Source organism: Paroedura picta, chromosome 15 (assembly GCF_049243985.1).
Source record: "Paroedura picta isolate Pp20150507F chromosome 15, Ppicta_v3.0, whole genome shotgun sequence".
NCBI classification, from domain to species: Eukaryota; Metazoa; Chordata; class Lepidosauria; order Squamata; family Gekkonidae; genus Paroedura; species Paroedura picta.
The window spans coordinates 27,418,982-27,429,942 of NC_135383.1; the positions used below are offsets into that span (position 1 = coordinate 27,418,982).

Below are 10,961 nucleotides of genomic sequence, written 5' to 3' on the forward strand. Positions count from 1 at the left end.
GTGCGGCACTAAAATGCCTACAACTGATGAACATGACAGTTTAATTTGTTTTGGTGAGGCTCACAGTGTGACCCAGAAGTTTACTCTGCAAGCCCACTCTGATAGGGCAGCCAGGCTCAAGGCAGCTCTTTGGGAGAGGGTCCTCTCGACCAATCCTTCCACTAAGACTACGTTATTATCCGGATAGGACCAAAGAGTTAAGGAAATCTACATCATTGTTTGTGTGTTACTGGGGTCCCCATCGTGGACACAGAGCTTCATCATTGGTTGATGCCCACAATCTGCGATCTTATAGGACTTCACTGGCTTGCCCTCTGCATTTGAAAGCCTACTCGTTGAAAGCCCAGGTGTCATTGGCTGCATTCTTGAGGAATGTCCCACTCCAGGAGATCTGCAGGGCAGCAACATGGTCAAGAGAAAATACATTCATCAGACATTATGTGATCAACTTAGAAGGCCAGGGCTGATGCACATTTTGGAACAGCTGTCTTACACTCCTTGTTTTCCTGAGGACTCTCCCCCCCTCCTAAGGTATCTAAGCCCGCTAAGGTCCCAATGTAGGGATGCACTACAAGATGGATGATGAAAACAGAGTTGCTTACCTGTAACTTTTGTTAATCAATGTCTTGTGTGCAGACACTTTCCCTTCCGCCTGCCCTGCTGAGTCCTGGTTTGTTGGACTGAGGATTTTTCCCTCTTGATGACAAGAACTGAGGAGGGTGGACACTCCACCCAGTAGTCAGATGACCTGACCAGCAGGAAAATCCGTGCATGCATGCATGGGCGGGAGGGCGCCTTCTTTCAGAGCTTTAGCTAGGGAAGGGCTGTGTGGCAGGCTACATGTGCGCAGTCCCAATGTGTGTCTGCACACAAGACGTCAATGAACAACAGTTTCAGGTAAGCAATTCTGTTTGCCATCTCCTCGCCTTCTTCCCCTAGCAGTGAGGCCAGCTACTATGGTGGATGTTATTTTTAGCCTCAACTATAAGCCTGGTGGAATAGCTCCGTCTTACAGGCCCTGCAGAACTGACATAGGTCCTGCAGGGCCTGATGTCACCTGGGAGCTCATTCCACCAGACTGGGGTCGGGCTAGGGATCCTGAGTAGATATTGTTATAACGATCTCAGAGCTATTGGGGGATTATAAAGGCAAAGGCAGTCCTGCAGTTATGCATGTCCCATACCATTAATGGCTTTAAAGGTTAAGGCTTGTGTCTGGTTTGATCACCAATCAGGAGCCAATGCAGCTGAGTGAGCACCAGTGTTATATGTGCTCCATAATGAGTGCCTATTGGGCCTCATATATCCGTATTTCGGACCAGATGGAGTATCCAGAGCAGTTTTAAGGGCTTCATTAGTCCAACCAGCTTGCACAACTTGCCCATGCTTTGAAACATTGTTTCAAACATTGCCTTTGAAACATTGTTCCAACACAAGCAAAAATTCAGAATCTTGAACAGTTAGCTTGAGGAAGAATATTAATTTGGCATTTAAAGCCTCTGTTGTTTTCTCAAGTTTCCAAGAATGATATTGTCTTCCTGACTATATCTCTCCTATTTTCAACATTTTCATGCACAATTGCACAATTGATACAGAAGTTCAGGCTGGGTTGTCATCAATATGCAGGCCAGGGTTGTCACATCAACACCGTGGAGGTCCCACATTCGGCCCTGTTCTCATAGAATCATAGAGTTGGAAGGGGCCATACAGGCTATCTAGTCCAACCCCCTTCTCAACGCAGCATCAGCCCTAACCATCCTAAAGCATCCAAGAAAAGTGTGTATCCAGCCTTTGCTTGAAGACTGCCAGTGAGGGGGAGTTCACCACCTCCTTAGGCAGCCTATTCCACTGCTGAACTACTCTGACTGTGAAATCTAGCCTATATCGTTGTACTTGTAGTTTAAACTCATTACTGCGTGTCCTCTCCTCTGCAGCCAACAGAAACAGCATCCTGCCCTCCTCTAAGTGACAACCTTTCAAATACTTCGAGGGCTATCATGTCCCCTCTCAGCCTCCTTTTCTCCAGGCTGAACATTCCCAAGTCCCTCAACCTATCTTCATAGGGCTTGGTCCCTTGGCCCCAGATCATCTTCGTCGCTCTCCTCTGTACCCTCCATCAACAACAGTTGGTTACCAGTTACCAACCGGCTAATGATCCCTAGCCCTAAAGACGCCAGCTTGGCCTCAACCAGGGCTAGAGCCTTCTCTGTCCTGACCCCCACCTGGTAGAATGAGCTCTCCGAGGAGATCAGGGCCCTGATGGAGCTAAAACAGTTCCGCAGGACCTGCAAAAGGGACCTCTTCCGCCAGGCATTTGGTTGAGACTGAGCGAAACCAGCAACATCTACAGGGGCTTTGCTCCCTCTCTCCCATAAATCCATTCATGCATTCTGACCCTGGACCTGTTTGCACTTTTATAGTCTGTTCTCTCTGTTATACTTATTAATTTTAATATTATTATTGTAGTAGTAGTTATTTATATGTTATGAAAAAAACTAAGTTCCGTGTATTGTTTTTTACATTCCATGTAAATCACCCTGAACTTCAGGGGAGGATGGTATATAAATAAGATAAATAATTAGTATCTCTCTGTATGGATTTTAAAATTTAATTTTAAATATTTGGCTGGAATAGCGTGCATGAATGAAGAGAGCAACAACCAGAAGCAGCAGCAGCAGCAGCAGCAGCCGCCACCACAACAGCATGTTGCAAACTGGCCTGGAAAACAGGTTGAGACCCTGAGATTATGGGAAGAGGCTGTCAAAGCAAGGAAAAAAGGTAAACATCTGTGATAGTTTGTTTTGAAATTAGTCTTTTTTATGTATGGAGCAAGAAGAAGCAAATTGGCACTCCTGTAGCTGTGTGATGGCAGTTACTGCCAGTTTATTAAATATTATAATAATAGCTGCCATTATCACTCAGGTTCCTTAAATAGGTTGAGCTATAGTTTAATTTCAGGAGCCAGGTTGGGAGGTACTAGTCTGTTACAAGTCAGCAAGTTGCCTTTCAGTGTACTGCATTCTTATACCACAGCAAACTGCAATTGACCTCCAGTTGGGTATGAAAACGGATTATTGCTCATCTCATTGCTGACCTTTGCTTTTCCTTCTCTCCCTGTTCTTGAGCCTGGAGTTCCTTTAGATGCCCACAGTCTTAGTGACTTGATCAAGTTCCTGCTCACCAGTCCTGGTTTGTGTTGACTATATTCCAAGTCACTAAGATTCAATGGATTACACTCTGAATTAGCCTTTGATCAAGCCAGGAAGTGTTGTTACTTTAGAGGAAGAAAGAGGGGAGGAGCAAGAGAGACACTCTACAGAACTGATATGTTCATGCCAGCCAGGAATTTAACTGCAGGCTGATGAGATGTCTGAATGCAGCTCCAAGTCCTTTGGAATGTATCAAATCAGCCTTAAATCAGCCTTTGGTGTCACAGTTGCAATTTCCAGTGGAGAACAGAATTCTTCCCATTTTCAGAAACTTGTGACAGATTTGTATACATTGGATGTCTTTGGTAGTGGTAGAGGTGTCCTTAGTTTGCTTTTATGTGCCTTGGTTTTGAAGATGTGTCTTCCATGACTTCTTGACCTCATACTACCCTCACTTGTAGTATGTGAGCGTCATGCATAGTGCAGGGGGTTGGACTAGATGACCCATGAGGTACCTTCTAGCTCTATTATTCTATGATTCTATGAAGTAGGTTTGACATCTACACTTGTCACTGCTTTTTAACTGCTGGGTGGTCCCACTTACAAGGGTGATGCTGGATACTCTTCTTGTAGCCTGAAGCTTGGTTAACTGTGTTTCAAAGCTAGTCTTTGGAGTTGCATAGATATTTGTAAAGCACATGAAGTGAGTGCAACAGGTGTGGATAATACAGTAGGCAACTACGTAACAGTTCTCATGGAGTCCAACTATTGCTTTCCCTTTAGCATTTGGGCTTTGTTCCGCCAGATCAAATATAGTGTAAATAGTACCAAGTGACAAACACTTTAGTCCAACTTTCTGCAATCTGCTTTGAAGCAAAATTGCTGTACAAGGAAATGGCAACCTTTGTGTTGCAGTTTTCTTTGTAAATGCATCTGATTCAGTGAAAATTAGTACCCGGAGTAAATAAGGGTAACCAAAGCCTGCCTTGTTCTGGCTGTGGGAATTGAAGGACCAATTGCTCTCACTTATCCCCATTTGACTACATATATTTCTGCCCTTTTCATTTCCACATTGTTGATGTATTTCCTTAAAAACGTTTAATAGAACACTAGCAGCCAATCTTGTATCCATTCTTATTTTGGCACACCAAAAAAGAAATCCAGAAATTGCAGTTAGGATGGTGTTCCTTTGCCATGATCATGTTTTCAAGGCTATTCTTCTCATAGGATTATTTCGAGTAAGCGTGGTGGAATAGGGACTGCTTCTTAATGGTAGGGACTCTCTGATTTTGCTGTCTTAAGTTTTCTCCCCAAATTTCTTTTTGAAATGGAAGTTGAGAATTCTGTTATTCAGAATGGCTTCAGCAACAAACCGGTTGAACCTGTCTCTTCCTAATTCAAACTGGAGAGCCAGTTTGGTGTAGTGGTTAGGAGTGCGGACTTCTAATCTGGCATGCCGGGTTCAATTCTGCGCTCCCCCACATGCAGCCATCTGGGTGACTTTGGACTCGCCACAGCACTGATAAAACTGTTCTGACCGAGCAGTGATATCAGGGATTTCTCAGCCTCACTCACCCCACAGGGTGTCTGTTGTGGGGAGAGGAAAGGGAATGCGACTGTAAGCTGCTTTGAGCCTCCTTCGGGTAGAGAAAAGCGGCATATAAGAACCAATTCTTCTTCTTCCTTCTTTCTTCTTCTTCTTTCTTCTTCTCCCCCCTCCCCCTTCCTCCCCCCTTCTCATCATAGAATTGGAAGGGGCCATCTAGTCCAACCCCCTGCTCAACGCAGGATCAGCCCAAAGCTTCCTAAAGCATCCAAGAAAAGAGTGTATCCAACCTTTGCTTGAAGACTGCCAGTGAGGGGGAGCTCACCACCTCCTTAGGCAGCCTATTCCACTGCTGAACTACTCTGACTGTGAAAAAATTTTTCCTGATGTCTAGCCTATATCGTTGTACTTGTAGTTTAAGCCCATTACTGCGTGTCCTTTCCTCTGAAGCCAATGGGAACAGCATCCTGCCCTCCTCCGAGTGACAACCTTTCAAATACTTAAAGAGGGCTATCATGTCCCCTCTCAACCTCCTTTTCTCCAGGCTGAATATTCCCAAGTCCCTCAACCTATCTTTGTAGGGCTTGGTCCCTTGGCCCCAGATCATCCTCGTCGCTCTCCTCTGTACCCTTTCAATTTTATCTACGTCCTTCTTGAAGTGAGGCCTCCAGAACTGCACACAGTACTTCCCTCGTGGACACTTGCACCTCCTCTGCAAGGGCCTGAAATTTATTCTGGAGCTCCAAAGACCCCGAGAACCATCTCGCTGTACCCAAAGGCTTCTGCTTCTGCTTTTTCTTTTTCTTCTTCTTTTTCAGTAATATCAACTCCTCCTCCTCCTCCTTTAGTTATGCTTAATTTCCTCAGTCACTGACTTGCAAGTCACATTAGACCAACTAAGCTTCACCAGACCTCTGTTGTCTCCCTTCTTCAGATGCTATTTCCCCCTGTTTTTTCCTGTGGCTTGTGATGGCTACTAGCATTTTGGTCCACAGCACTTTGTTAAGACCCTGCCCATGCATATGATGGTTTGGGGGCAACCTGTAGAGAGGGGAGACAGCAGAGGTGTGCAATGATACCAACACAAAATAGGAAAGGAGCTTAGTGGGAGCCTGACTTGGTAGCTCTGCTGTGGGGAAGAGACACCAAAGGTATGGAAGGACATGGCAGATAGGAATTGCTTCCCCCTTAATAATCTGAGCCAGGGACAAGCTTCTGTGTACCTCCTGAGAAAGTAGAAAGAAGGAACATCATGTTAACTGGGGGAATAAATGGAGTTTGAGAAAAAAAACAGTAGTGGGAGGAGAATGTAAAACAATGGCTGGTTAGAATGAACATAAATAACCTCCTGTGCCCTTGTGAATTCTAAAATACTTGTACAAATAAGCAGCTTGAGAACCAGGACACATTGACACTGCTGTAGGAACACACCTGGTGCAGCAGAGAGTTGACAAGGAATGAGGGAAGAATGATCCTGTCGCTTTCCTGGAAACACTGAAAATGGCTTCTTGGAGTGTACAAAACAGGGTGTATGTCCTGCTAGGAGCTTAGAGTGAGAGCTGCCTTCTGCTTTGGTCCTATTTTCCTTGAAACTGAAAATTGGGTTTTACACAGAAATCTTTAAGCTGCATTCAGTTGCCCTGTCTCTTATATTGCAGAATGCTAACTGTTGAGAACAATTTTCACATACTTGCCACGCATGTGCCGTCAATATCATAAGGAACCTTGGCACAGGCAGCTTCCGTGCATAAGAACTGTCAGCTCTGAGGATGGCATGTGTGTTGAAGGGGCTTAGTTTTGTCAATGGAGCACATGATTTGCATGCCCGTGGTCCAAGGTCCATTAACTGTCATTTCTTGGTTAAAGAAGCCACTGCCAATCAGAGTAGATTAGACCAGTGGAGTAACTATAGAAATCATCTGATATTTTGCCCCACATTTTAGTAACACCAGTTCCCATTGGCTGAGAATGCTTTGGACTTGGCTTTGGCTTGGAAGTTTAAAATGAGAGTAGGTAAATTTATTCTCATGCACAAAAAAAGCCCTGTTTGGTTTTTATAAAGAGAGAATAGTGAAAACTATAGAAATACATCATGTAACGGCTTAATTGCAACACCTTTCCTCCACCTCCAATTTTGATTTCAGAAAGTCAACAGACTCTGAGGCCAACTTCGGTCAAGCAAGGTAGGGTCAGATACATTTCTATAGCTCGTATGGCAAGGCTGGACTCCCTGGGAAATATTGCATAGAGTTGTTATCCCATCATGGAACTATATGGCAGATTCCACCTTGTAATGATAACGCTTGTCATTTTAATTGCATTATGGGGAGTTCCTGGGTGTTGGCTCTGTCATACTGGCTGTAGCTCCACCTGTCTCTTGCCCCTGTTTTGCTATGCAGTCTTTTGTTAATGGCCCTCCTCTCCTCTTAGGTTTTTCTTTGGGGGTGGAGTGTTATCATGGGCACAGTACAACCAGTGCTTTTCATGACAGTTTCTTAATTCCAGATAGATGGTTTGTTGATAAAGAATGTGAATGGCTCATAGCAAAAGCTTGCTGAGAGTTGAGACTTCAAGGGCTGCTGATCTTTTCTTAAATACCACAACTGAACTGTTCCTAGCAGTCCTTCATTTTTTTCTACCGCCATCTTACAACAGTCTCATTCCTATTCTATGGCTAGCCAGCAGGTGGTGCTGAAATATCAGAGATGTCTACCTCTTCCCTATAGCCTTTCTGTTTATTCTCCCTGACCCCCCCTCCTCCCCAATCTCAGGATCCTCTTGTTGGATGCACCCTTTCTCAAATACCAAATACTAAAGGAAACACTGGTGTGTTATCTTTAATGGAATGAAAACTGTGCGACCAGTGGGGCTTAATCCACAGATCTTATTGAGGTGTTGTAAAACTTACTAAATAATTCCACCAGTTTTGGTTTACATTGATTTTCAAGACTGAAGCAGGTAAATAGTGAAACCAGCTTTGCCTATTGGTCCCTAATAATGACTTTTTAAAACCTTCACAGAATGTCAGTACAACTTTGAGAAGGCTATAGAGTACGTACCATTCGGTATGTACACTCTCCTCTACTTATAATGTTCCTCACGAGGATTTCTTTCTGCTGATAATGCTGTGCTGTTTTTATGAACAAGCCCCCTTTCTTAGATTTTTTAAGCTTCTACTTAGTTTCCCAGGAAATGTTTTGAATTCAGATGAATTGCATGATATAGGATGTAGAATTATATTATTTAGTAGCTGTATTTGAGTAGATGCTGGTTCAGGGGACCACATTAGAGAGTAATGCACAGAATGCATAGACTTACCATGAGGCGGTCTCGTTGCCAGTTTGCTGAGAATTGCCGGCAGTTAATTTGTTGGTTTGCAAGCCCCCTTGCCAGTTTTGTTGAGCAGCTTGGATATGCTCCAAATGTTTTAACTGCTCAGATGTAAATTATTGGCAAAACGGTCCTGCATTTAGGAGGGGCTGTGTGATGTGGTGGGCAGGGACATAGTGAAGTGTGGAGGGTCGAATTTGGAGCAGACCACATGGGAGGCACAAACATATGCAGTACAATTTATTCTAGGGACTGCCCCACCAGAATTTGTTGATCACTCATAGGCTTTCCTTGAGCATAACTACTGTTTTGGTTGTGTATGTTCTTTTTGTTTTTTAGAAGCTGCTAACTTATGCCAAACGTCCACGGCTGCCACAACACCTGTGACTCTTTCTACTCCTTTCAATATTACCTCTTCGGTGGCATCAGGAACTATCACCAATCCAGTCACAGTGGCTGCCGCAATGAACATGAGAAGTCCGGTCAATGTATCGAGCGCAGTTAACATCTCCAGCCCGATGAGCTTAGGCCACCCTGTAACAATAACCAGTCCATTGTCTATGACCTCTCCATTAACGCTCACCACACCTGTCAATTTACCAACTCCAGTAACTGCTCCGGTGAACATAGCACATCCGGTTACTATAACCTCACCCATGAACCTCCCGACGCCAATGACGCTAGCAGGTCCGTTAAATATAGCGATGCGACCAGTGGAGAGCATGCCCTTCCTTCCGCAGGCATTGCCAACTTCTCCACCCTGGTAAAACAAGCAAACACATAAACCCTCATAGCAGTATTTTTAAAAAAGGAATGAAAGTCCTTACCAGCAACTTTTTATCTTTTGGTTTTCGTTTCGTTTTTTAGTTGATGATAATGAAATCAGACTAATTCAGCTGGGGCAAAAAGTGCACCAGTTTAAAAAGACTATTATAGCATTCTTGTTTTGTTGGTTGTTACTCTAACACTGGGCCATTTCGTTTCCTTGCAGTTATCAGTTGGAGATGAAGTAAGAGCAGGTGAGAGTTAAACCTGGTGTGTAAGTCGAGGGGAGGGCACCAGGCTCATCTTAATACTGTGGAAACAGCAAATGAAGAAATAGTATAACCAGAACACTAGAAGGCTGAAATGAAGCCTTCTGCAAACATGCAGGGTGGGAGATGGTTCACCTACATTTGCCAGCTCTGTATTCCTCCAATTCTAAAAGTAGCATTGTAGTGTAATTTTTTAAATGCAATTTGAATAATTATGCATTTTACCTTTGGGAATACAATGACTTCAAGCCAAATTCCCTATGGGAAAAGTGATACCAGCTCTGATATGCAAAGCATATGGTAACTTTAACATTCTGACTTCAACATGTAACAGTAGAGATTGTGACCTGATATTTGGAGATGTAAATAATGCTCACTGTATTACCCAAAAGGAATATAACAGCATAGTCAACATATTAAGGGGGAAAAAACAGCTAAATGTTTGTCAAGTAATGGCTGTGAGTGATGGAAGAGGAGTCGGAATCCATGTGAACATGGTCTCTGGTCAGAACCCACTTGGGACTCTTGAAAGAGCCAACAGACAGCTTTGAAACAAATGGGGGGGGGGAAGTGCTTTGGAGGCACCCAGGGTATGGCACGTGTATGCCCTGCTTCTCTCAATCTGAACCTGCCGACATCATGATGAGGAGCAGGTTTGTTCACTAGAAGTTTTTTGTCTTATATTATAAAAATGGTATACAGTTTTTATTCTAACCACTAACTAGTTAGGATGCCCCTTCAGAACAAGCCAAGAGAGTGCATCTTATTTGTGTTTCTTTTTAAAACCCTTTCTTTCCCTCTTAATCAAGTGTTGTGCAGATCTCCAACTTTGTAAATATTTGCAAGAAATCATCATTTGTACTTCTTAGTTTTTATTGCTTTAACACATAGTTATCAATGGAAGGGGCTGGAGGAGTTCACAGTGACTTATTCAGTGTAGGAGAGATTCCCCTCCCTACCCACATGAATGGTCGCCCTTAAAACAACTACTACTACTACTACAGAACTCTTAATTGTTTCAATTTTTTTTAATCTGTACATAAAGTAGGATGGAAAATCCAGGGAAGCAGTTAATTTTTAAGCTTATCATGTCAGCCACTTTTTTAAACACTATTTTTTTTTGGGGGGGGAATCATACCCTATAACCAAGATTGAATTAAGAGCCAATTGGAAGAAGAAAGTGACCAGACTATAAGGGTATGACAATGATGTGGTGGTCAGTATTTTGAGTCCAGCAAGGATGCCAGTAAGCCAGAGAGGGTCAAAGTCCACTCTTCATGATTATACCCATTGTGTCAATGTAAAAACACCATATTCTATACTTTTTGAGGCAGACGTCTGGAGTTGGGAAACGGCTGCCCAGATCATTATGTGAAAACGGTTCTGGGGCTCAGATGACATAGTGAAACGGGAGGGGGGGAGATAATAGAACTTAGTGTAAAATAATTTTATAAATGATTTTTTGTACCTTAGGACATCAAATTGTACAACTTTTGTATATATAAAGGCTTAGGAGCTTTCTGTGTAGCAGAAAGAGAACACATTCCTACACTTTTAATGTATATGTTTGTTATAATGTCATGTAAACATATGCCCCATGTTTGTGCCTTTTACTTAGTTTGTCTGAATAAACAGAAATGTAGAGATCTTGAAGTGATGGCTTTGTTACCTACAGTAATCATTGCTTTTTTTAACACAGACTTGTCCGGGCGGTGGGGAAAATGTTGCTGGGTGAAAAGAAAATGATTTGACCCGGGGGGGGGGGGGGAGGGCTCAAGGCTTATCAGTAGCCCTGCAGCACAGGGTTCCTGATTCTAGTTCCAGGCTTTGTGTAGTAAGACGCCAGTTGTTTACTGGAGCGGTTATCTGGAGATACAGTAGAAGCTTTCACATTCCCTAGTGC

At 43.4% G+C, this 10,961-nt stretch overlaps 1 protein-coding gene across 5 annotated transcripts in view; it reads left to right on the forward strand.

Annotated features, from left to right (window-relative positions):
- Positions 1–10,711, forward strand: part of VEZF1 (vascular endothelial zinc finger 1) — a 30,251-nt gene extending 19,540 nt beyond the window's left edge. For 2 of the 5 annotated variants that reach the window (XM_077312287.1, XM_077312288.1), the window contains exons 6-9: positions 2,634–2,777; positions 6,839–6,877; positions 7,715–7,759; positions 8,364–10,711. In XM_077312287.1, coding sequence (XP_077168402.1) covers positions 2,634–2,777; positions 6,839–6,877; positions 7,715–7,759; positions 8,364–8,791 — 656 coding nt within the window. In that variant the 3' untranslated portion in view covers positions 8,792–10,711. The remainder of the gene's footprint in view (positions 1–2,633; positions 2,778–6,838; positions 6,878–7,714; positions 7,760–8,363) is intronic. The other 3 variants (XM_077312290.1, XM_077312291.1, XM_077312289.1) reach the window with 2 other exon arrangements.
- Positions 10,712–10,961: the final 250 nt, after the last annotated feature.